Raw genomic sequence first — 26544 nt, forward strand, 5'->3', positions numbered from 1 at the left:
CAGCACAGCCAGCCTGGGCGGCCTTGTCTCTTGGATCTGAGGGTTGGGAATGGGTCGGGACTTCAGGACTTTGGAGAGCCCCTCCCTCCCCAGACCTCCCTCAAGCCCTTTACCTGCGTTCACTGTGGTTGTCCTGTCCTCCACCCCCGCCTGGCAGACCTGGCAGAGCCCTCCTGGGTTTCCCTTCTGCTCGGACCTCACTCTGGAGCCCGGCCTGGGGGTGGGGACGATGAGGGAGGATCCTTTCTCTGTGCTCACCTCTCCTCTCCCACCTAAGTCAAGATGCACCCTTCTAGGCCTGCCCTCTGGGGGCCTCCTTGAGGTACCTCTAATGTCCTGGGGGGGGGGCGCGGGGAGGGAGCAAGTCCCTCTATTCAGCAAGTCAGGCCTCCTCAAGCCCTGCTCCTCTTCCCGGGCAAAGACCCAATGACATTCTGACACCAGCGGTTGACTTGGCTTCATCTGAAGCATCATTCCTCTTTTTTCACATCCCCTCCCAGTTCCGAGCCTCAAGCCCAAACCGGGGCGTGACCTGGGACCGTCACCTCTCCCTGTGCCCCAGATGCCCCTGGTGAGGGCTGCAGCCGGGCTCCTTCTTCCTTTGCACACCCCCCCACCCCCCCTCACATGGGCCCTCTTTTGGCCTCTGGCCCAGACAGAGGAGCTAAGCCCCTCCCCGGCCAGGGTGGTTGGGCAGGATAGGCGTGGCTGGCTCCGAGTTGGCACATGCAACCAGGTTCTGCCAGGAGAGGGCTGGGCACACCCTGCTGCTGCTCCGAGGGGTCAGCCCACACTCTAGCACTCTCCTCACCTCTCCTGTCTGCCCCTTTCTCTCCTCCAGGCTGGGAGGCACTCTGCTGTGTCTGCTGAGGAAAGCGTGTGTGGTGGTTATGCCTGTACCTATGTGTGTGGAGGGACTAGAGGGCCCAGCAAGAGGCTTTGCACCCAACCACAAAGTTGCTGGATTCTGCTCCCTCAGCCTAAACTCGCCAGGTGCCTAAATGATCCGCCTCCCCACCCCATGCACCTCTCCCCTCTTGCCAAATCCCAGCTCTCAGCTACCTCTACAAGATGCCCCGGGATCCTGGTGACTCAGCAGGCTCCGCCGGGTGCACAGAGAGGTCATGCCTGCACCAAGACTAGTTGCCCAATGGTGGAGTTTTCAGGCATCTCCCCACCTCCCCAGCTGCCCATCCTGTCTTCAGGGTGTGTGTGAGGTGGGTTTGGGGGGCGGAGGCTCTGGGAAGACGAGACAGGTGAAACCCAGTGTATGGGCCAGTGACTGCCTCAAGTCACTTCCCTTGGCCCCTCGCCGCTTTTGAATGCCAACTCTCAGGAGGGTCAGGCTCCCCGTGTTCTCAGGGCTGGCCCTGCCCAATGCCTACCCCCAGAACAAACCTAGACAAGCTGGTGAGGTGGGTGAGGTCTATTCTGTCCCCTCCTTGTCTTTGGGGCCCCAGACCCAGGACATGAGGGGTGAGGGGCTGTTTAAACCTTGGCTCTGCTGTTTCCTGGTCTGAGACCCTGAGCAAGTCCCATCACACCCTGCAGCTCTGCAGTCGGAATCAGCTAAAGAAACAGACGTTGAGTCCTGGTATGAATACATGCCTTCTGGACAGACAGGGACGGGAATCCCCTCTCCCCACGGCTGTCCTCTTCCGGCCTCCTCTACTGATCCCGCGGCTCTTGGCCCAAGAGTGTGCCCGATGCTTGTGAAGGCTGAACACCCCGTCTGAGCTCCCTCCAGAGGGTTCCGGACCCAAGTCTGGATGCTTCGGGAGGAAAAGTGGAGGCTGCCTCTCCCAAGGGAGCAGCTGTGGCGAAGCGAGGGCGCTCAGATCAAGTCAGGAAGAGACTACTGACCGTGCAAGGATCAGGATGCCACGCCAGACCACAAGGTTTCTGGGCCTGTGGGTAATCCCAGGTCAGTATGGGACAATTTGGAGTCACTTTTCTATAATTATATTTGTGGGATCTTATTGCATATTCATTTGTGAATGTAACTGTGATTTTTTTTCAATCCTCACCTGAGGACATGCTTGTTGATTTTAGAGAGAAGGGGCGAGAGAGAGAGAGAGAGAGAGAGAGAGAGAGAGAGAGAGAGAGAGAGAGAGAGGAGAAACATCAGTGTGAGCGAGAATCATTGATCAGTTGCCTCCCATATGTACCCTGACCAGGGATCGAACCTGCAACCTAGGTATATGCCCTGACTGGAAATTGAACCCACAACCATTCAGTGTACAGGATGATGCTCCAACCAATGGAGCCACACCAGCCAGGGGTGTAACTGTGATGTTTATTTCACTGTGGACTAAGTCCCAACACTCACTCGCACCCTGCCCCACTCCACAGGCAGAGTCCAGTGCTTGATGTGGGGGAACAGTCAGATCCTCATCTGAGGGAGGAGGCACAGCCTTGAGGGAGGAGGCACACTTAAGGAATGAGCAAACTGAAGAAGAACTGAAACTCCAGTTTGAAAACTATTCTGTTCTTTAATTTAGCCAACAACTATTTATTGAGCACCTGCTCTGTACCAAGCACTGTTCTAGAGGCTTGGGAATCATCAGTAAAAAAAATATACCAAACCCCATGCCTCATGGAGCTTATATTCCAATGGAAAGAAGAGACGCTGTAAGAAACAAAAGAAGTAAATTGTTTAGTACATTAGATATAAGGACAATTTAAAGAGTAGGGGGGATTCAAGAATGGGAGAGGGTTAACTTTTAAATAGGTTGGCCAGGCTGGATCTTCTGGGGAAAGTGACATTTGAGCACAGACTTGAAGGAGGTGACAGAGTGGGCCATTCGGAGACATCTGTAGTAGAGGATTCAGGGCACTGCCAAGACCCTGAGGCAGGTGGGCGTGGTGGTTGGAGGACTGGCAAGGAGACCCTGTGGCTGGAGCAGAGAGAGTGAGGAAGGAGGATCCTGGGGGAGGACAGAAAGGTAATGGGGCCCAGGTCCTGTTGGGCCTCCCAAGGGCGTCCACTTGTACTTGGGGGGAAATGGGAAGCACTTGGAAGGTTTCACGCTGTGGAGGGACACGACTGACTTGTTCTAAAAGAATCACTTTGGCTTCTGGAAGGAGAAGTATCATGGAGGGACAGGGCTGAAGCAGGGAGCCCCCTGAGGAGGCACTTACAGCCATTCAGGTGAGAGTGGGTGGTGGCTCAGACCTCAGAGGGAGGCTGAAGGTCATGAGAACTGGTAGGAGTGTGGATGCAGTTTGATGGTAGAGCCGACAGGTGGGGGCTGTGAGAGAAAGAGAAGTCAAGGGTGACGCCAAGCTTTGGGCCCGGGCCACAGGAAGGCGGAGTTCCAGTAACGGAAATGGCGCTCTGTTTTGGACACATTAGGTTTGAGGGGCCTTCAAACACTCAAGGCTAGGTGTCAAGTTCAAGATGAATGTACAAGTCTGGAGTTTTGGAGGGAGTTGTGGGGTGGGATAGAATTCGGGATATGGCTTGAAGCATGTTTTCAATGTCCATCAGCCCTCACAGAATGCTCGTTGAGTCTTCTCTGGGATAATCTTTCCGGAGGGCAATTTGGCAACATTTCAAATATTTAAATGTGCATACCCTTGGCAAAGCAATTCTAATGCGAGGATATTATATTGTTGTCTAATTCTAGGATGTTATATAATACAGAGATATGATATTATATAGAGATATGATAGTGTCTCTATACTGTATACAGAAACACTGTGCAAGGTAAAGTTCATTAGCAGGGACCTGGTTACATAAGTTACATTCCAACATTAGGTCCCCTTGCATCTGTTTAAAAAAACACACACACACACAGTCTTCTGTGAGTTGATGTAGGACATAAGTGAAAAAAGCAAATGGCTGTGTGTGTGTGTGTGTGTGTGTGTGTGTATGTGTGTGTGTGTAATGTACAATAGGATGTCATTGGTGCTTTTCAATAAATTTTTTAAAAACTATAGATATTGATATTTGTGCAGGCAGGAAAAGTAGCTGGAAGGATGCAGAACTCATCCAGGGAAAGAGTTTGAGGACACTTACTTTTATTCTTTATGCACTATTTTATTTTTTTTTTTACCAGGATGACATATAACTTTTGAATCTTAAAAGTAAAACAATTAAAAAGGCCAAACAACCTGTGTGGGAACCCAGAGATAAACAAAGAAAAATGCTGGTGAGCAGCACACGTTAGGAAGTGAAGAAGGCAGCGGGAACTCCCTTTGTGCTGCTGAGTCCCTCCCGGGGGAGGGGCGGCCAAGTGGTGCAAAGGTGGCCCCGCCCTCGTTCCTGTGCCTGGTTTGAACCATTCACTTATTTGGTTGGTCAGAGAGCAAACAGACTGAATGCTGGGCACGGTGGAATCAGGGATGAATCCAGCTTATCCGGCTGAAAGATACCAGGAGAAGAGGGAGAAGAGAGGAGACGGGGGAAGCCACTTGGTCTGGGTTGGCCCACTCCTGATATCAGAGCTATGGCGGCCCCCAGACCGTTCCAGTTCTCCGGCCACACACACCTGCCTTGTGCACCACTGGGGACCCTGCATGCGTGTAGACAATTGGACAAAGCAGCCCACTTGCCCAAACTCCCTCCACCTCCCACCAAAGCTACCCCTTCGTGCAAACACCAGTGAGCAATGGGAGGAAGGACTTAAAGAGGCCTGCACAGGCCCTGTCAATGGCTCAGGATGTTTAGGCCAGTACTTTTGGGGCACGGTACCTCGGCCTCATGGTACCTCCTCACTCTGTAGAGAAGGCTGCGACTGGAGGAAAGGCAGAGCAGGGGCCTCTCTCAGGCACATCAGCAGCAGGGGCCCGAGATTGCCAGCTCTGAGGACAAAGTTCCGGGAAGGACCCATGAGGGAGGTAGGCCCAACCAACAGAAGCGGAAGTGGGCCAGGTCTGTGGGCAAGCATCCTGGGCTCATCTCAGGAAGTGGGTTTCGGGCTGTAAGGCACACAGACTCGCCCCAGGAGTAAAAGTGGTTGGTTGTTAGCGCCCGTGAGCAGAAGCCACGCTGTGCCAATGATGACAGTCCCTGTGATGTCAAACTGCTGCCCTGGACAGGAGCAGCCCTCCTCCCGAACATCTCATTGAACGGATCTTATAGGTGTCCACCTGGTTGCACATACAGGATATGAGGGAGTCATTCCTGACCCCTCTTCTGTCTCACTCCCATTATCCACCAGCAAGTCTGGTCCATTCTACCTTTCAGGTCTACCCCTCCCTCATCAATTCCGCTCCTGAACTTCTCTATGTCCTCCCGTGTGCCGTGTTCTCTCCCAGCTTTTGCACAATGAGGACCTTCTGCAGGGACTGCCCTTTTTCCTTCTCTCCTGGCTTACGCATCCTTATTTTTTTTCTTTTCACTTAAAAAATTGAAGTAGAATTTATATACAGTAAAATGTGCCCTTTCGAGTGTACAGATAGAGAGGAAGGAAGAAAACTCAGAAGGGCTGGCAGCTGGAGGTTTGTGGTCCATGAGGTTTGACAAATCCATAGTTTTGTAACCACCACCACAATCAACATAGATTTCATCACCCCCAGGGAAATTACTTCATGCTCCTTTGGAGCTCACTCTAATTCTTACCACCAGCACCTGACAACCACTGACCTCTTCTCTGTTTGCATTTTCCATGTCGTATAAATGGAATCATTAGTATGCATAGCCTGTTGGAATGTTGTTTTTTACCTAGCATGATGCATTTTGTGGATGAAAAAGGGGCCACATGCTAACCTGACTCACTCAAGGAGGGTCTGTGTGTGGTGGCCTTGCAAGCTCAGAGACCTAAAGTAACCACAAAGGATGGTCTGAAATGAAAACTTTTTAAATTTAAAAAAGCAGTTTACAGTGGGTAGTCATGTCCTAGGCCGGTATCTTCCCTGACAAAGATCAATTTTGATCTTAACTGAGCCTACTGTGTTTTGCATCTCCGATAACATACCTTTGGAATGTCAGGGTAACTTGTAACTTCCTTCAGGGCACAAGCAATGCACCAGGGCGAAACCACAAGTTCCCTCATTGTTACTGTTATCGTGTTGACTGTTAACTATCCTGTACTCTCCTGTGTAAAAGAAGCCTGTGTCTATCATTTTATTTTTTATCCAATCCCAGAGGTCCCCTCCCCCCGCCCTTTGCTTTCTCCCACCTCCCTAATCTATCACCAGTGGATTTCATGTGACCCTCTTACATCTCCTCCTTTGATGATACTTTATAAAAGTAGGTTAAAAAAAAAAAAAAACACAAAAAAAAACAACTGCCATTCTCTGGAGCATTGTCTCAATACATTGAGATTCTGTTTCCCGGCAGGCAATTGTCAACAGTTTGGCGCAAATAAACGCACAAAAATTCTTTGCAGGTTTGAATGTTTCTTAGGTGAGCAATTTGATAATTCACCTATGCTGTTGTGTATCAATAGTCTGTTTCCTCTGTATTGTTGATATTATTCTATTAGATAGATGTACCAATTTATTGATTCTTTCACCAGTGGATGGGACATTTGGTTTTTTTCCAGTTTTTGGAGGATACGAATAAAGCTGCCTTAAACATTTGTACATGGGATTTTCTGTGCCCATAAGTTTTCATTTCACTTGGGGAAATGCCTAAGAGGGGGCTGCTATATGAGTAACTTTATAAGAAGCTACCAAACCGCTTTTCCAGAGCTGCCACACTAGTTTGCATTGCCAGTGCAACATGTGAGAACTCGAGTGGCTTCACATCTCACCCGCACTAGGTTGGTTGGTTCATTTGTTTTTGTTGTTGTTGTTGTTTTTAAGTATATTTTATTGATTTTTTTTTAGAGAGAGGAAGGGAGAGGGAGAGAGTTAGAAACATCGATGAGAGAGAAACATCGATCAGCTGCCTCCTGCACACCCGCTACTGGGGATGTGCCCGCAACCAAGGTACATGCCCTTGACCGGAATCGAACCTGTGACCCTTCAGTCCACAGGCCAACGCTCTATCCACTGAGCCAAACAAGTTAGGGCAGTTCATTTGTTTTTATTGATTTGTTGATTGATTGACTGATTTCATATTCTACTAAGTGTGTAGTGCTTTCACATTGTGCTTTTAATTTCCACTTCCTTGATGACTATGGTGAGTCTACTCATTCTCTTAAATCTCTGCTTGGCCTTCCCTTCTTCCAAGCTCCACTGTTCACTCTCACTTTAGAGGCCGAGTAAGCGCCTGTCCTTTGTGGTTCCACGACCACCAACGTTTCTCTCCAGCTTGGCCTTAACCTACTAAACTGGAATTGTTTTCCTGCTCCCACCTTGTTCACCACCCTGGTGTCTCGCTCTCTTAATTACACACACACACACACACACACACACAGACACACACACACACACACACACACACACACACACACACACACAGTGAGCTACCTGAGGAAGAAGCAGCATCTTACTTCCTTTGGTGTCTCCAGCCCCCGGCACAGACCTGAAACAGAATCTTTATACAATAAATATTAAAAGAGCGAATTAATGATTGCTTAACACGTTAGAGAACGGACGGATGAAGGTAGGCAGCTAGGAACAAGGTTTTGCAATCAGACTGTCCTGGCTGTGTCCCTTAACCCTTTCTCCACGGAGTTCCACTAGCCTTTTCTCCAATAAGCTCACCTGCATTCCGGTGACGCGGACGGTGAGCCTATTGATGACGATGACGACACCGACGACGCGGTGGAAGAGGGAGGCAAAGCGGAAAAGGCGGGGCCAGGAGCGGAAGTGCAGTTCGCGGCGTCTTCGTTGCCATGGAGCCCGGACAAGCCAGAGACCGCCGCTCCTCCAAGTCTGGATCCTACGCGTTCGCGGGGGCAACATGGACGACAACCTCGCGTCTGTCGCGGATCTGCAGCCCCAGCCAGTCCGTCTGGCTGTCCTCCCTCGCTTACCCCGAGTCTTTCCATCACAGCTTCAGGGGGCGGCCCCGCCGCTTCTCGCAGCCCACGCTCCCACAGCTGCCCGAGCCGCAACTGCTGCGCCTGCGCCCCACCTCCCTGCGCACCCAGGACATCTCGCACCTGCTCACCGGCGTCTTCCGCAACCTGTACACGGCCGAGGTGTTCGGCGACGAAGGGAGCACAAATTTGATCAAGGCCCGCGGCAGCGAGGATGAGGTCCACGAGGAGTTCGTGGATGAGCTGCAGCAGGTAACACGAGCCCGCGGCCCTGCGCCCCCGCGCGCTCCCTACAGGTGGGGCCCGTCGCACCTGAGGACAGTGCTGGGGGCCCAGGACGCGCCCCCCAGAAAGCTGCCCCCCCCCCCCCCCCCCGCGGTATTCGCTGCTCGACAAGTGTGAGCACCTGCCGGCTGCCAGGCGCTGTTCCGGGCACCGGGGATGCAGCCGGGAAAGAGCCAATTCCCTGCCGCATGTCCCCGACGTTCCAGGAACACAATTAGACAAATACATGCTACACACAAAAGGCCTAAATCTGTAACACCTACCTTTCTCTGCACACACACACTCACACATTATATACAGGCAGACCTCGGAGATACTGCGGGTTTGGTTCCAGGTGACCGCAATAAAGCGAGTGGTAATCTTTTTGCTGGTGGAAGGTCTTGCCTTCAATTAGTAAAAAAACACACACACACACCTGTGAAGTGCAATAAAGTGAATCAAAATAAAACGAGGTATGCCTATATTTTATGACTAGGGCAGATGGCCGAATAATGGTTCCCTGGAGATAAAGCTAAAAGTCACCCCCCCCTCCTGGGAAAGTGTCTGCCTTTGTATCAGAAAGCACAGTCCTAACCGGGGCGTCCGTGCCCAGATTTTAGGAGGCATGCCCAGTCTCTGGAGCAGCAGCTCCACTTCCTCATCTGTGCAAAGACGAAAGCAGACAACTTGAGGCCTCTCTGCGGGGCTGACTGCCGACCGCACTGCTCATGACTCCCTGAAGGGAGGCTCAGCTGAGAGCCCTCGAGCAGCCCAGGTAAACTCCGAAGGGCTGGCAGCTGTGTGCTCGCTAAGCCCCCTGCAGCTCAGGAGCAAGTCCTTTGCACGGGGACCTGGGTGGCACAACCCTCTGTCTACCACGTGGTGTGCTAACTTGTATTTGGAATTTCAGGATGTGGATGGCACTCTCTTTCCTGTGAAGTCAGGAGACAGGTTTTCCTGCTGGCCTCTGTCCCTGACTTTCCTATGAAACCTTTAAACCATTTTCCTCTGTCGCTCTCAGTTTTCACATCTGTCAGGCTAGGCCCGACGGCCTCTCTAGTTCTGTGACTGTTCTGTGCTTCCCAAGAAGCCCTGATGCCGGGGTGAGGTTGAGTAAAGCTATATGTGATCTCACACTTCTGTGCATTTGATCCTCCACCTGCCAGATTCGGAAGTCCTATAAGCAGCGGTTGGATGAGTTTGAAATGTTGGAGAGACACGTCATTCAGGCCTGTGCACGGGCCATTTCGGAGAGGGAGCGGGCCATGTACCAGGCTAAAGTCCAGGAGCTTGAGCCCATCATCAAGATGCCTCCAGGTGTGTATAAACAACTCCCTGTCACCCTGACTCCCCAGCTGTGAGTACTCGTATATTACCGTATTTGCTCCGTTGCTCACTCTAGTCATTACCTGAACATGTGGACAGCAAGTTGCAGACACGATATTTCATTACCACAAAACACTCCAATGTGCATGTCTCCAACACAGGGACACTCTCCTACATAACCAGCATACAACCCCCCAAGCCAAGCAATCAGCATCGGTGCCACATTAATCTCCAGTTCGCAGACCCCATTCACATTTCTCAGCTGGTGGACAGTGGCTCTCGCTGGTCAGGCATCCTGTCCAGGAAGTCGTGTTGCATATGATTGTCATGTCTCTTTTATTAGACTTGTCATTTGGTGCAATTACTTTATCTCTTCCTGTCTTTCATGGTATTGATGGCTTATTTTTCCCCCCAATTTTTTTATTGTGGAAAAATGCACATAACATAACATAAAATCCACCTTCTTAGTCACTCTTAAGCGTATGTAGTTCAGTGGTTGATATAAATACATTGTAGCCCAGCTGGCGTGGCTCAGTGGTTGAGCACAGACCTATGAACCAGGAGGTCACGGTTCAATTCCCAGTCAGGGCACATGCCCAGGTTGGAGGCTCAATCCCCAGTAGGGAGCATGCAGGAGGCAGCGGATCAATGATTCTCTCTCATCGTTGATGTTTCTATCTCTCTCTCCCTCTCCCTTCCTCTCTGAAATCAATAAATACTGTGACATTCAGAAACAACTGGATACATGGGGGAAATTAAAATATGATTGCACACGCCCAAGGAAAGGCTCAGAAAAGACCCGAGAAGACCTTAAGTTGACACCTCAGGCGGACCCTCGGCACACAGAGCCTACAGGGATTTAAATTCACCGAGTTCGATGGTAATTTCTTAGTATTTCTCGGAGAGGCATCCTCGGGTTTCTCCAACATCTTGCTCCTCATCAAAGCTCCATCACCACACCACCAGCATTCACTGAAAACTCTTTCTTAATCAGCCGCCTCGACGGGGGTACAGTCTGTAATCAATGCATTTGTTAAAGAAACGGTGTTCTTTTTACTGCCGACGTCTCCACGGTCTGCTTATGCTGATTTCAACATTGCGGTGGTGTTGAACCTGTTCTTATGATGCCCCTATTGCCTGCAACTCAGTCATTAGTTCTAGAGGCTTCATGAGGTTTAGGTACAGTTTTGGGGGAGAGGCGCAGGACCAGTTCCCTGGTGCCGTGTGCTTCCTTCAGGAGGTACATGGTATCTGACGTCTCTCTCTCCATGACGCTGGCAGCTTGTGCCTGGACCTGTTGTTTCCTTGGGGGGCTGTCAATTATAGTAAAATGCTAATGGTACTGGAATACGTCCATAAAGAGAAACTTTTCAGCAACGACTTTGGTTACCCCCAAGAAACGTGCAGAATTAATTCTTTCCCCTTATTGGCCAGTTTTTAAAATAATAAGTTGGTCCCCCTGGCAGCACCTTTCAGACATGACTGATGAGGTTTTATTTAGTTTGTTTTCAGTACCATGATGAACTCATGGATTTCATAAGTACAATTATATTTATTACCCTTATTGATGCTCCAGCTGTCCCATCTTTGGCCCATTTGAGCCTTTTCAGGTTGACTCCTAACTCTTGGACACATTGTCTTTGATGATTTTCTTACCTTCTGGAACGGTCAGAAGGCTCATCTTGTGTGTTTATTGCCCCAGACCTAGAATCAGCCATTTCTCTAAGAAGCTCTGGTTCCCTTTATTCTCCCCCCCAAAAAAAACTTTGATCTATCCTCCTGCATCCCTGAGAGTCATTATTTTCCTGTGCAGGAGGCAGCAGGGACAGTGGTTTTAGGGTTGGAAGACCTGACATATTTGTGGCCTAGAGGGAGGGAGAAGTAGAAGATGCAGTGGCTTAGGAAGGCATTACACTTATGGGATGCTCTTAGGGACCAGATGCTGCCCAAGATGCTTTGCATAGGTTATGCCAATGAATCTGTCCAACGATTCTGTGAGGTAGATTTCTCTCCATTCCATTTTATAGGTGTAGGAACTACACTCAGAGAGAGGATCAGATAACTTCCCTAAATCCCCACAGCTCAGAAGGGCCGGGACCCAGATTGGAAGAATCGTTGATCAGACATAATGTCACGCTTGGTTAGATAACTTCCCTTAGGGGGTGGCTCTGAGCAGGAGGACCTGTCCTTTGTCAGGCCTGCCACCTCAGAGGCTCAGGTCCCATTAGATAGTAAATACTCAGCACAGCTTCCACATCTCCGCCTGTTCCCCCTCCACCACAGCAGAGCCATGGAGCTGCCAGAATCCCTCCCTCAACCACGTGTTTAGGCAGAGATTTTTGGTAGCAGATTCTCAGGAGGTCTTATTAATTGCCTGATAATCATCCCTGAGCCTTGGGAGTCGGTGTGTCCCTGTCTTTCCTAGGATTCCTTTGGCTAGAGATCAAAGGAGATTAAGTAATTGGTTGGTTGTCTGTGTGTTTTTTTAATGAAACTGAAATAAAACATTGAGAACTGGGAAACAAAGATCAGTTAGAAGAACTTTTCAATGACCTTCATTTTTTTACTCCAGATAATATTGAGTCATAATCAGATATTTTCTGCTCGGGTTTCTGAACCTTCTGCTGATAATGTTGTTTTTTTATTTCAAAAGTAGTAGAAGTAGAGATCTTAATCCAGTTTCCTGAACATGCCTCTGGTCCCTTCCTCTCAGTGTGGGGCAAGGTGACACAAGAAACTCTTCTTTTAATCCTCACCCAAGGATATGTTTTTATTCACTTTAGAGAGAGAGGAAGGGAGAAAGGGGGAGGAGGGAGGAGAAGAGAGAGAAAGAGAAACATGGATGTGAGAGAGAAAGATTGATTGGTTACCCCTACCCCACTACCCTACATGTGCCCCGACTGGGGGTGGAACCTGCCACCTTTTGATGTACTGGATGATGCTCCAACCAACCAACCTACCCAGCCAGGGCCCAAAAACCTTTTAACTTAGATCAGTGGTCAGCAAACTCACTAGTCAACAGAGCCAAATATCAACAGTACAGCGATTGAAATTTCTTTTGAGAGCCAAATTTTTTAAACTTCTTCTAACGCCACTTCTTCAAAACAGACTCTCCCAGGCCGTGGTATTTTTGTGGAAGAGCCACACTCAAGGGGCCAAAGAGCCGCATGTGGCTCGCGAGCCGCCGTTTGCCGAACATGGACTTAGATGATTGATGGAGAGGATATTCCCCTGAAACTTTCCTTGAGACCCAGAGGCAGCCTCCCTCTGTTGGCTAATACAGCTGTCATCACGTGGGAAACATACACAAATGGCTCCCAGGCAGAGGGAGAAAGATCAGAATTCTGCAGAACAATTCACGCTTTCATTCCCTTCCCTTGCTGGTAAACTTTCCACGTTACCTTGGGGGACTGGATGACCCAACCCCTTACAGAGCCGTGCTCAGGGGCCTGGGGTCAGTGCAGGAGGCCCACCCTGTCCAGTTCGGGGAGGATGGCCCCAAGGCCAGTGCAGGATTCTCCAAGGCTCACCTGGTACATAATCCAGGCCCAACCAGGAGAGAGACTTTCCAAAGATTCAGATAAACAAACTGCTCCCTGCTTCGCAGACCCAACACCCAGCCACCCACGCCCCGGGGGAGGACTGTGGAGGCAACGGTATCAGAAGGGAGAGGGTACATCTCCTTCCCACGTGGTCTTTGCGTTTCGTATGAAAGTTTGAACTCATGATGTTTCAGATACACCATCACCAAAGCCTTTGAGAACTGGGCTAGATTGTGTCAACTTGGCCTTGCAGCCACTCCCTGCTGAGGTCTCTGTGTTGAAAGGAGAGGCCCCGGGGAGGGGGGAGATGGGGGTGCAGTTCCCAGAATGTGCCTTTTCCCGACGGTGAGAGGCCCTTGGTGAGTTTTGCAAGGAGAGGCCACCGTTCTCAAGAAGCAGTAGCAGGCAGATGACTGAGCCGCCATGAATTTCACAGTAGCTTCCGGGGCAACTCCTCAAGAGCCCCCAGCCTCAGGGCTGCTGGCTGAACTTGATAATGACGGTCCCCTGACTTTCTCTCTCCCCCTCCATAATCCCCTGCATTCAAACCAACCCTTAACACATGAGTCACGTAGAGTGATTTCTGTTTTCCTGATTGAACCCTGACTATTACAGGGACTAAGCCAAATCTCAAAATCCCCAAACAACATATGATGGGAGAAACATGCATTCTTCACTTGTCTCTCCTCTACCCTTGGTTATAGGACCCTCCAAAAGGGAGGTCACTTAAAATCACCATGCTGGTTCATGGAGCGAGCAACGAAGTTTGCAAACTTCCAAATCTTCCACTCATCCTCTCTATTCCGTAATTTTTTAGCAATGTATTACTATACATGGTTTAAGAAAATGAAGTTATTCAGGAAAGCTTCTAGTGAAATACAAAAAGCCTTCACCCATGAATGTCACTTTACACTTGTCCAACCCCTAAGCATGTACAGCACCAAGAGTGAGCCGTAGTGTAAACTGTGGACCTTGGGTGATAATGTGTCAGTTGTAACAAATGCACCACTTTGGTGGCGGCCTCTGATAATGGGGAGGCTATGCATGTGGGGGGGGGGGCGGATAGACAGAATACATGGGAAATCTCTGTACGTTCTTCTCAGTTTTGCTGAGAACCTAAAACTGCTCTAAAGATAAAGTCCATTGGAAAAAATGCTCCACCTCCCCTCTTTCAACCTCAGTCCATTTGCTAAAGGTGGCCGTTGCTAGCTTTAATTCTTCTGTTCTCCTCTAAATAAGATGTCTTGACTACTATTTCTTGGCTCATCAACCAGAAATATTAATCATTGACGCCCCACGCTGTTCAGATGAGATGTTCTCTCTCACGTGTCTAGGGGTCAGCTGGGGGTTAGATGACCTATGTTGGCCTTGGTCGGCTGGACCAGCTTCAAGCTGTGGGTCTGGCTGGACTTGGCTCCTTGCTGCAGGTTGGGCTCAGGTCTGCTCCACGTGGATTCATGCTGGGGTCCAAAATGAAGGGGCAGGAGCTTTCCTCCTGGGCAGAGAAGCTCTCCTCATGATGTTGGCAAAGACGCAAGAGGGAGGAAGCTCAGCTGTACAAGCACATTTCAAACCACAGGCGACATCTCATCAGCAAATCCCATCCATCGTGTGACCAAAGTCAAGGGCGAAGTGAGCTCTGCCTAGAGAAGCAGGAGCCACATGGCAAAGGATGTGGCTACGGAAGCAATGAAGAACTGTGGCCCTTCATTCACTCTACCACACTTCTCTCAGTGCTGTTTTGTTAACAGGCCTCTCTGTCGGTAACAATATTTTAGCTCAGACCATATCACAACCCGGCCTTGCCCCATGGTTGTCCTCTTTGAAGTGGCTGGTAAACTTGCTGATTTGTTTCCTAAATCTCAGAATTACCACGGGGTTCTGAGAAAGACTTTGGTTAGATGGTTATGCTCAGAGGATGAGGGGAGCTTGGGGGTAGCTTCTCCAACGTCAGTCTGGCTTGAACCAGCCTTGTCCTTGCTCCCTTCCACTTAGTGAAGACCATCTTCAGATGGTGTGTGGACAACAAGTTGCTGCAGAAGTACCACATGATCTGCCCGAACGATTACTACAGCGACCCAGTGCCCTTTTCCTCGGCGCCTAAAGGTAAGGCTTCCGCGCTCCTTCCGAGCCTCTGCCGTGGTCCCAGCGAAGCCGGTCAGTAGCAGGACCATCTTTGCTGCCCTTTCCTTGTTCACACGGTTCGGCACCCCCTTTTCCTTTAAGTTTGATAGTGACTATTGGGAGGGTCAGGTCTGAGCATGCTCCTCGACACCTGCAAGGCAAAAGGCTCAACTCTTCAATGTGGAGTAGGGTGCTCTTGTTAGCTACCCGATGCCAAGAGCTAGAGAAACGGCTAGAAATGTATTTGAAGGAATCATAATACAAAAATCAAATACAAAAGCCACGTGTGTTTCAGTGAGACATAGATAAGCAAGGGAGCAAGTTCCTGATGGAGTTCGAGCATGGCCCTAGGGGTTTTCCCCTATCCCGTACAGGATCAGAACACCTTTTCTCCCTTTGCGTATGGGAGGATGGTTGGGGAGGAAGGCAGAGAAGGACGAGCGTGTGTGTATGACACGGGCGGCGGCGAGGGGGGGGGGGGGGGCAGGGGTGAGAAAGAGACAGAGAGACAGAGAGAGATTGGGCTAGTTTCTTGTGATGTGGGAGGTATAATCTGAGACTGAATGGGGTGGGAACCTGGGTTGTGGGCTTAAGCAGGGAGGTAGTTTTGGGGGGAGCCACTGTTTGGATTTTGTGGCCAGACATCAGGATGGCCTACTGGTGGCAGGCTCAGAAGAAGAGCTCCCAGCAGCCCTGGTCTGTGAGACTCCTTGCTGATCTCTGGGGCTTTGGAGCTGAGAAGGCATTTGAGGTGGGAAGATTGGGATCCAGGGAGCGGAGCGTGCCGATGCGGGAAGAGTCCACAGGCGGACTGAGCTGCATAGAGATTTAAGGCCGGAAAGCGGCAGTAGCATCAAGTGTCCTGGGAGGCTAAGCCGCTCAGACCTTTAAAGTTAGTTGGACACCCGCTATCTGATGCAGATAAAGGAGGAGGGACCCCCACTCTCTGATGCAGATAAAGGAGGAGGAAGTTCACATGCATTGAGGACTTATCAGGCGTTGTGCTAAGGAATGTGCGGGGTACCAGTTTCACTGCATTCTTGCTAGCCATGGATGTTCTCATTTAACCTTTAGGGGATGTTCGTAAAGGTATAAGAAGCCAATACAAACGGTGACTCCTGTGTGAGCTTTTAAGAAGCGTGTTCTCATATGGGGTATGTGAACATGCGTGTGTGGGTGACAGTGGCCCACTCATGTTCCACAACAGACACTCTACCACTCAAGTCCTAAGCCAGCAGGGACCTAAAATACGGTCCAGGAGCCACCTGTGTGCTGAAGAGCACGTGCATCTGGTAGTAAATGTGAAAGTTTAGGGCAAAACCTCGAGTGGCCTGTTCAGTCCACCGGAGAAATGCCCCGCCCCTCCCCTTGGCGTGGTCCTCAGTTGGCTTCCTCGGTGCCTTAGGCAACCGCGAGCCTGGATATTTGAAACTGACCTTCAGTTGTGAGAAGCGTTCCACCCCGAAGAAGGAGTGGACCAAGAAGCCCGAAGCTCGGTGCAGGAGGATTCGCCGGAAGACTGAGGACGAGTCCGACTACACCATGGACAGCCTGACGTGGGAATCCTCTTTAAAGGCCAAAGGCGGGACCACAGAAACGGCCAAGGTGAGGGCTGAAGCCTGTGCACAGGGGTCGGGGGGGGGGGGATGGGAGAGGGGGAGGGGGAGCAGGGAGATGATGAGGGGAAGGAGTTCCAGGGACGCAGGATGATGCTGTGCTCAGTCCACAGCCGAGCAGAGAGGAGAGTTGGCCTTGGCCATCCGTGGGTCATGCGGTTGCCACGATGTCAACACACACATCCCTCCGGCTGGCACTGACTCTGGACTCTGTTTGTGCCTCAAAGAAAGCAAGCCCACCGCAGAATAAGAGCTGGATGAACCACCTGCGCATGCCCCAGAGGAAACTGGAGCGGCAGCTCCTCGCCAAAATGGAGAGCCGGACCTGCTTCCTGAGAAACCCTCGCTTCTTCCCTCCTAACACGCCGCGTGGAGGCAAGTCCCTCATCTTTCCTCCCAGGAAGCCGGAGGGAGGCTTCCAGAGTGGAGAGCTGAGGTGTGTCTTTCCCCGACTCGCATTCTCAGAAAACCTAACCGTCAGAATCTTCACAGCACGCACTGCCTGACTGTTTAGCCGGGGCCACTGACCTCTCTTCCCTCAGGCCAGTGGTCGGCAAACTCATCAGTCAGCAGAGCCAAATAGCAACAGGACAACGATTGAAATTTCTTTGGAGAGCCACATTTTTTAAACTTAAACTTCTTCTAACGCCACTTCTTCAAAATAGACTCGCCCTGCCGAAACCGGTTTGGCTCAGTGGATAGAGCGTCGGCCTTCGGACTGAAAGGTCCCAGGTTCGATTCCGGTCAAGGGCATGTACCTTGGTTGCAGGCACATACCCAGTAGGGGGTGTGAAAGAGGCAGCTGATCAATGTTTCTCTCTCATCGATGTTTCTAACTCTCTATTCCTCTCCCTTCCTCTCTGTAAAAAATCAATAAAAATATATTTAAAAAATAGACTCACCCAGGCTGTGGTATTCTGTGGAAGAGCCACACTCAAGGGGCCAAAGAGCCGCATGTGGCTCGCGAGCCGCAGTTTGCCGACCACGGCCTTAGGCTGTCAAATCAAAGAATGACCACAGCCAACCCAACCACAGCTGTCCGGTGTAAATGAATCAAAATTATACCTTTTTTCTTTCTTCTTTTTTTTTTTGTCAGATCGACAAAACATCTGTTTTTTGGGGTGCTGCAGAGTTTTAGTAATTAGTTTGTGTGCGCCCTGAGTTGAAAATCGCTGCTTTAGAGTAAAACCCCAGAAGGTCCGGGTCTGGTCTGAAGGATCCTAGACTTTTGCAGGGGGACAGGGTGTCATTATCGGAACAGAGCAGGGTTTCAGGGCTCCCCCTAGACGTGACCTTTGGGTGTCCCCAGAGTCCTGGGTTTGTGCTTTTCTGACCTGCCAGAGTCTTGAAGAAGAGGGCTCAGTGTTAGTCCGCTAACATCTGGACAGACTGAGTCAAATGGGAGGAATCCCTACAGCCACGTGCTCCTTCCATTGGGGTTCATGTGCCTTAGATAATACAAACGTTTAAAATTTGATTAATCACAAATAATTAGTATAAATTGTGCTTTTTAAGAGAGTGCCTTTAGCTATATTCCCATAATTGTCCTTAAGAAGGAAATGAGTTGCTTCGTGAGTTAATAATCTTAATGGGCTTAAAACTATTAACCTTTCTTTATTAGACAAATACTATCTTTTTTATTAAGAAAAATTGGAAAAGACGACTATATTAAAATCTCAGTTAACATATTGGTGTTTAAGCATCCAGAGTTTTCCCCATGCATACTGAAAATGACATAGGTAGCTATAAATAGTTTTACAATGATTCAGTGATGCTGTGAAATTATTTCGTAGCCTGCTTTAACAACAACAGAAACCAGCCAGTGACATGTTGTGAGTCTCTGTGCTGGCTCAGATGTATTTATTTTACGTGAATCAGTCACTGTATGGCATTTCACCACGTGGACGAGACTGACGGCCTTTCTCCCCGCTTTGCCTGCCCGCAGCCCTGCCGATGTGCCGGTGTTCATCGCCCACCCACCAGTCGTATTTTTCACAGATTATGAAATTGGATCCGTTTATGAGGTAGAAATCTTATTTCTTGATATATCCTACTCCATCTGCTTCCTTATTTTTTAAAAGCTTTTATTATGAAATTCTAAAACCATACACAAGACTAGGAAAAGACTATAGTGAACCCTGTGTGCCCACCACCCAATAGTTAACTCCAGTCTGCAAATGTGGTTTCATCTATTACCCCACAATTTCCTCGTGTGTGTGTGTGTGTGGCTGTCTGTCTGTTTGTGGGCACGTGCGTACATTGGAGTATTTTAAAGAAAAGCCTGGATATCATGTCATTCTTATCTAATACTTCAGTATCTCTAACAGCTAAGAACTTAAAAAAAAAAAAATAACGATTATCACAGCCAGCAATATTAATGATGGTTCCTTAATATCAACTAAAATCCACCCATGTCTGATTTTCCTCCATTTGTTTTGTTTTTAGAAAGTCAATTTACAATTGGTTTCTTTGCATCAGAATTCAAATATTACATCTGGTTAAAATATCTCTTATTTCTCCCTTCTTTCAATTTTATTTATATTTTAATATATTTTGATCGATTTCAGAAAAGGGAGAGAGAGCGATAGAAACATCAATGATGAGAGAGAATCATTGATTGGCTGCCTCCTGCACACCCCACATGGGGATCGAGCCCGTAACCCAGGCATATGCCCTGACCAGGAATCCAACCATGACCTCCTGGGTCATAGGTCGACGCTCAACCTCTGAGCCACTCCAGCTGGGCAGATCCATTTTTTTTTTAATTAGGGGTTACAAAATGGTGATTTCTAATTCTGTTATTCTTCTGCATTTGATTAGCTGTGATTCCCTGTTCTAAAGACAACTTTCCCTCTAACTTCTATTCCTGTCCCCTCTTCCGTGTACTCTCAATACCTCTTTAGTTGACTATTTCATGGGTTCTTCCATTGTTTCTTTTTGGAATCATAAGCAAATATGTAGGTCTATTGGAACCCCGTCTCCTCCTCACTGTCCTCTGCACCTTGTTCCTTTCACTTAACAGCATATCCGGTGATTCCTCCAAGAGCCGTAGATAGACAATTTTCCTCATTCCTTTTCCCCAATAACCTTCTCAAATTAGTGCTAGCCTCCCACCGCCCTGGAGAATCAGGTCAAGACCAAGCCTAGCAGTTGCCAACTCTGCTCACCCGGTGCAAAAACACCGAGGCCTAATCATGACAATCCCTCCACATCCGCGTGAATTGTGCTTTGCAGTTTAAGGAGTGCTACTTGCAAAGCCGTAATTCTGATATGTTAGCCCTACATGTGAAACGTTAAATCATTTCACTTTCCTCTTGAACTTGTTAGTTATATGTTATCTTCGGGACTTCTGTGTCTGGTTATCACATTTCAAAGACAGTTGGGGAAGTTGGCAAAGACTCAGAGAAAGGGAGATAAAATAATTTTCGTTGGGGAGCGATAGGGCGAAGGGGGAGCTGCCCGGGACCCTATGAAAGCCAGTTCCATGCAGGGCTGGCCGGCCTCGCCTGCTGCGCATCCCTTGCCGCTTGCTTAGTTGTCACTTGTCTGGAAGACCACCCTGCCCTCTCCTGACGGGATTAGATTTCCCCATGGCAGCCTCTTTCTGTACCATTGGCTCTTCCGTGGCTCAGTTTTATTTTGATCTTTCCCACTAGGCTGTAAGTGAGCCCGACAAGGGCAAGGCTTATTTCTAGGTTTGTGTTACCATCTCATTATCGGTGCCTGCACACAGTAGGCCCTCAGCAAATAAGTGCCAACCGAATCCGTGAATAGTTGAATATGGGTCTACCTCTCCGTCTTGTCGACCCCTGCTAAGTAAGGTAAATCGAGAGCCAATGAAGGATGCCCTATTTTACTTTTAAAAATTGTGTGGTGTATGCGCGCACTCGTGTGTGTGTGTGTGTGTGTGTGTGTGTGTATGCGTGTGTGTGTGTATGCGTGTGCGTGTGTGTATGCTGGTTGTCAGCAGAGAGCTGCAGCTGTGTACCGGAGCACCGCCACGGCTTCTCCGCGTGGCCCAGGCTTCCCCACAGAATGGCCACCTCAGGGTAATCGGACTGTACACGCAGCTCAAAGTAAATAGCAGAGTTTCTCGGTGAGTTTCCTAGCGAGCAAGGTAGAGGTGGCATCACTTTTTATGACCTGACCTTGGCGGTTACCTTGAAGGAGTAGAGAAAGCCATTACTTCCTCAGCTTGCTATAGGTTACACATAAGTCGCTCAGGTCGGCCCAGACTCCCCTCTCAATGGGACGGGTGTCCAAGAACTTGGGGACGAGTTTTTAAACTGCTCTATATGAGCCCTGGCCGGTGTGGCTCCGTTGGTTGGAGTGTCATCCTGTGCACCGGGAGGTCGTGGGGTCAATTCCCAGACCTGGGTTTCAGGTGCCTTTCCTGGTCGGGACAGAGGCAGCTGATCGATGTATCTCTCTCACATCGATGCTTCTCTCTCTCTCTCCCTCCGTCTCTCTCTAAAATCAGATTTTTAAGAAAAACTGCTGCAGGTGATAGTTAATAGCCCGTGTAGCAGGCAAGCGGCCCAGACTGGAAGAGGCCCAAAGGCTCTAGGGGAGTTGACGTACGAGGTTGACATTGATAAGAGTCCCTGACAGGTCTGGACGTCAACACGAGTTATAAACTTGGAGATGTTTATGATACATCCCTTATAAAGAAACAGTGCCCAGCATTTATGAACGCCTACAAATTAATAAGAAAGAGACCGAGTATATTAAATGGCAAACTGGTAGAAGGCTATGAACTGACAACTCACACAAGAAGAAAACCAAATGGCAAATAGACCTACGAAAAGATGCTCAGCGCCATTAGTAGCATGATGGGCGAGGGGAGGGCAGGACAAGGGCCTGGAGGGAGGTGATCGGAGAAGGAGCTGTTAGGATTCGAAGACCACAATACGGGCTCTCCACACTCGGGCCTGGCTCACCGACAGAGTAGTGCAATATGTTGTGCTGCCCAACGTGGACTTAAATGCTGGTTTAGGAAGACATGCCTGTGAGTAAAACCGTGAAGACATGCTTCGAATGTATGTCGCTGTTACCTGGCCGGGGGCCGGGGCGGGCCTTCATCAGTATTGTTAACGTTTATTTCTGAAGCTGGATGACTTCGGGCATGTTATAATCTCCACATTTTCTCCCCCGTGTAGTATCTCAGGAGATAGAAGCAAAGAGGGGTGCATGTATTGAGCTCCTCGTCTGTCTGTGCGAGGTGCTGTGCGGGGTGCTGGTGGGGGTCAGGGTGTGTGAGGTCCAGGCCTTGCCCTGAGGGGTCTCCCGATCTGAGCGAGGGAAGGAGAAGGCAGGGCTTACTGGGCTGGGTGAAGGCCCGAGGATGACCCTGGCACACGGGATGTGTGGGGGAGAAGACAGTGGGTCAGAGGCTCAGCCCTGCTCCCCACCAGCGGAGGAGGCTGAGCTTCGCTGTCTTCAGTGTGAAGCACTGTCTCCAGGTGGTTCCCACCTTCCCCGGTTATTGCGAGGCCGCCGGGCGCGCGGCGGAGGCTTCCCACGCAGTGGCTGTCCTTTTAAGCAGGCAGAGACCAGGTCAGACTGTTTCCGCCTGCATGCTCAACCTTGCAGCTTATTTTTTCCCAAAAGAAAACAAAACAGAGAGACCAGCGTCATGAATCCCCACAGGCCCATCGCTCAGCTCAGCCGTTCCCAACACGTGGCCGAGCTGATGCATGTACACCCCTACCCCAGGCCGCAGGCCTCTCGCCCCTGCGGCGGCTGCCTCAGAGACCTGCCTTTGCCTCTGCACAGATGGCCATCTCCCTGCAGAACACCACCTCGACCAGCCGCTACCTGCGAGTCATCCCGCCCGCGACCCCGTACTTCTCTCTGGGATTGGGTGAGCACGGCAGGCCGCTGTCCAGGCGGCACCCAGTTCCTGGCCCGCCTGGCCCTCCGGTGACTCCTGCTCTGTGTCCTGAGCGGGGCCGTGAGCAGTCCCTGGGAGCCGCTCACCCTCTGCGGGACCCCTGCCTGCTGTTCCCGCCTGTGGGGTCTTCCAATCCTAACAGCTCCTTCTCCCATCGCCTCCCTCCGGGCCCTTGTCCTGCCCTCCCCTCGCCCTCCACGCTGTCACTTGCACCAGTACAAGCGTCCCATGTGACAATATGTTTCTCAAGAACAGCTTGTCCTTATTCAGCTCAGGAATCTTAAAGAGCTCTCCGTTGCCCACAAAAATAAATGCTCAGCCACGGGGTCAGGCATGGCGTCCCCTAACCCTTGTGGATGGGCCCTGTCACTCTCCCCACCCTGGCGTTTTGACCTGGGCCCCCGCCCTTGCACCCTGACCCCCACCGCGCCCCCCCACGCACACACATACCTGGTGGCCTGGCCTTGGCCCGGAGGCATTTGCTCACAGAGCAGCCCCAGCCGTGGAGGGTCTGCTCGTCCCTCCGGTTGCCGTCGGTTTGAATCACATCAGCCCAAGCCCTGGTCCCCAGGTCCTCAGCTGTCGCTTTTGTCACGTACAGGAATGTTCCCAGGAGACGGTGGGATGGTGGCTCCTGGAATGATCTGCCAGTACATTGTCCAGTTTTTCCCCGACTGCCTGGGGGACTTCGATGATTTTATTCTGGTTGAGACCCAGTCAGCCCACCCACTCCTGGTCCCCCTGCAGGCCCGGAGGCCGCCCCCAGTGCTGACGCGTGAGTGTGTGTCCTGTTCCCTCCCCCCCCCACCCCCACCCCGGGGGTTCGGTCAGGGTTGGCGAGTCCCTACAAGGACTGCTGGCTCCTGGGCGCTTTGTGGCAGCACACAGCTTGGCAGGGCCTTCTGGGTGCGGAGGAGGGACCTGCCAGCAGCGTCTCCAGTCTCCCAGTGGAGGCTGAGGGCATTAGCACAGCAGGGGAGGAGGCCGCAGCCCAGCTAACCCCAGCAAGGGCTTCCCTGGCTGGAGGACCCCCCTGAGCGGGCAGGGCCACACTGAGACCGGGAAGGAGCCCTGAGCCTTGCGGGGATGTTGCCTGCGTGGCTATGGGGCTCGGGGGGCGGGGGTGAGATGGATGAGGGGTTGGGGGGAGGGTTCTTCAGGAAAGCTGACTTTGGCTGGCTCCCTCCCTCACAAGCCTCTTCAGCTGGGACTGTGACCACAACCCCCGGGGCCATGCGGTGGCCCTGGCCAAGGCCTGAGTTCCCAGTGGGTGCTGACCCTGCTGCTCTAGCCAGGAGTGGGAGCAGGGGTCAGGGCAGGCCCCCATCCGCCCTCTCTGATCGGGGTGCTGGGCTGGGCCTCAGGGGGACAAGGGCAGCCGGCCCATTCCCAGGGGCGGGCCCTGCGCGTCTCTCCCTGTGGCTGCAGTGTCGCCCGTGCTGGACTGCGGTTACTGCCTCATCGGGGAGATGAAGGTGAGCACGTTCCTCTGCAAAAACGTGGGCTTCAGCGCCGCCAAGTTCTGTGTGATCCCCAAGAAGACCTGGCCGCCCACGAGTTTCAGGGTGAGTGATCACACATGCGGCCGGGCGAAGAGCAAACCCATCAGAGGAAGCGACCGCGGGAGGGGCTTGTGCACCGGGGTTGCGAACACGCAGAAAATGGGATCGTATAGCCTCTCCCGCTGCCACGTGCGAACGAGGTCAGCGTGCATGGAGACCGTGCTGTGGCTCTGGCTGTGCCACTCACGCGCGTGTGACCCTGGGCACGTTGTATCAGCTCCCGTGTCCTTCCGGGCCTGGCTCACTGTCACTGCATTTGCTCAGCCAGGCAGTCATGTGGTAGCAAAATCCCATCAGAGGTCACAATGGGCACCTCCTCGGCTGCATTCTGGGGCACATTTGCTTGGCACGGTGCTGAAACACTCTTTTGGAGCCAACATTTACCCATCTCCCGGAGCGTTCACATCAACATCAGCATCTCCGGGGTCTTTGGGAAACTTGGGAGACAGCCAGCCGTGGACCAGGATTTTCCGTGGCCCCGTCGGGAAGCAGGACACGTGTGCCCTCTCTCCTGTGTGCTCAGCTCCGCCCGTCCCCGCAGCAGCCGGGCACGCACGCGTCCTCATGCTCACAGCGCTGTGTTTGTTACAGCGGAGAGCGTTCTCTGTGCCCGTGTCTCCGGCAAACAAATGATAGATCCACGGGGCCACGTGTTCCAGAGACACGTTTCACTCGTTTCTGTTACCCGCCAGGCACCTGTAGGCAGGGGCTGGTGTCCCCGGCACGCGCAGGTGGTTCCTGTGGAGGCACCTGGGCTGGAGGCACCTGGGCTGCCGACGGGATGGCAGCTGCCCTTGGGACTCAGGAGCTTATAGGCAGAGGTGGATTGGGGATGGAGGCAGAGCCGGAAGCCGGCGCCTGCCACGGAGGGCGCTGTAGGAGGGCAAGAACTGTGGTTTGGGAACGAACCTCCTGGGTGAGGCCGTGTCTCAGGCCTCCTGCTTTGTGTCTGAAACGCTTGTCAGTGGCAGCCTTGTACCTCGCACCAGCTGTCAGCTCTGCGGCGTCCTTGACTTTAACCTCCAGAACCTCATCTGGTTTCTTCATTCACAAGGGACCGGTTGATCCTTGAGATCCTTCCCATTGCTAAGCAGATGTTGGGAGGAGAGAAGTGTGCAATCTGAACACTGGGTTTTCCAGTTCCTCCCACAGCTGTTGTGTAAGCTGCTTCTCTTTCAGGCTATCACAACCTCTGGCTTCGTTGAGCAACCTCCCTTTGGGATCATGCCTTCGGTGTTCGAGCTGGCTCCGGGGCAGGAGATACTCATGGAGGTGGGTGATCAGACCTGGGCACATAGTTCCTCCTCCGAATGACTGGTCGTGGCTATTTCTTCAACGGCTTGCATGATTCCGTCGTCTCTGTGTTCTCAGGACCCAAATTCCCACTCCCACCCCAGGTCCCAGCCTTGGTGGTGTCTGTGGAGGAGCGTGTCCTTGCATTCTGGTGGGGGGATGTCCCTTGACTGTCCTATGGCCTCTCTCCCAAAGCAAGTGCAGAAAACCCTGCTTCTCCGCCGTGATACCCGAGCATTGCTTGTCCGCACTGTCAGCCTGGGGGTCACTTTCACCAGCGTCCAAGCTGCTTCCCGGATCTTCCCATGCTTCTTCAGTCTCTCTTGGACACCCCTCTTCCCCCCCTCCCCCCAAGGTGGTACCTGGGTGATGACTGGCTTGGTTCTCTCTTTCCTGTTTCATCCTCAGTTATGTAGTCAGCAAGACTCACCTTCCTTAGGCGTTGCTCTGAGCCTCTGCAGAAGCTCTCAGAGTCTGACCCCCCTGGCCGTGGGGTTCTCCGTTCCAAACCGGCCCCTTTAAGTGCTCCCTTCTGCTCATCACACCTGCTCATTGGTTCCCCGGAAGAGCCTTTGAGAAACGGGATGTCTTCCTGTCCCTGTCTCCCTCCCCGACTCAGGGGCATCGTAGGGCTTTATCGGTCCTTGTCTACTGCTGAGAGGTCCTTGTCTACTGCTGAGAGGTCCTTGTCTACTGCTGAGAGGTCCTTGTCTACTTCCAATTATACGCTGGATCTTCTCGGCGTAGCCCAGGTCTTGTCAGAGCCTCGCCATGGCTTTAAGGAACTGGGACTGGTCCCCTCTGAGCAGGCCAGGATGCCCCCCTCATCCCATCTTCCTATGATCCCCAGGAAAAGGAAGAGGGACGCAGCAGGATTCTGGGGGGTGGGGGGGCAGTGAGGGAGTCAGCGGAGGGTATTCTTCCCTTTGCATTCCTTATGTATTTTTTTAAATATATTTTTTATTGATTTCAGAGAGGAAGGGAGAGGGAGAGAGAGATAGAAACATCAATGATGAGAGAGAATCATTGATCGGCTGCCTCCTGTAC

The 26544-nt window shown here is 51.3% G+C and overlaps 1 protein-coding gene and 1 long non-coding RNA gene across 2 annotated transcripts in view; one reads left to right on the forward strand and one right to left on the reverse strand.

Moving 5' to 3' along the window:
• Positions 1–4043: 4043 nt before the first annotated feature.
• LOC129152144 (uncharacterized) lies at positions 4044–7638 on the reverse strand. The gene is made up of 4 exons (XR_008558866.1): positions 7600–7638; positions 7363–7429; positions 4697–4806; positions 4044–4366 (listed from the first exon to the last, which is right to left on the reverse strand). It is a non-coding gene; the product is annotated as an uncharacterized LOC129152144 (long non-coding RNA).
• A 92-nt stretch (positions 7639–7730) lies between these two features.
• DLEC1 (DLEC1 cilia and flagella associated protein) overlaps positions 7731–26544 on the forward strand; it is a 45704-nt gene continuing 26890 nt past the window's right edge. The window contains exons 1-10 of the mRNA XM_028132070.2: positions 7731–8129; positions 9308–9458; positions 15005–15115; positions 16539–16738; positions 16977–17185; positions 18695–18773; positions 22525–22612; positions 23244–23417; positions 24071–24207; positions 25384–25476. Of these exons, the coding sequence (XP_027987871.2) occupies positions 7731–8129; positions 9308–9458; positions 15005–15115; positions 16539–16738; positions 16977–17185; positions 18695–18773; positions 22525–22612; positions 23244–23417; positions 24071–24207; positions 25384–25476 (1641 nt within the window). The remainder of the gene's footprint in view (positions 8130–9307; positions 9459–15004; positions 15116–16538; positions 16739–16976; positions 17186–18694; positions 18774–22524; positions 22613–23243; positions 23418–24070; positions 24208–25383; positions 25477–26544) is intronic.

This window comes from Eptesicus fuscus, chromosome 18 (genome assembly GCF_027574615.1).
Source record: "Eptesicus fuscus isolate TK198812 chromosome 18, DD_ASM_mEF_20220401, whole genome shotgun sequence".
Taxonomy (NCBI): domain Eukaryota; kingdom Metazoa; phylum Chordata; class Mammalia; order Chiroptera; family Vespertilionidae; genus Eptesicus; species Eptesicus fuscus.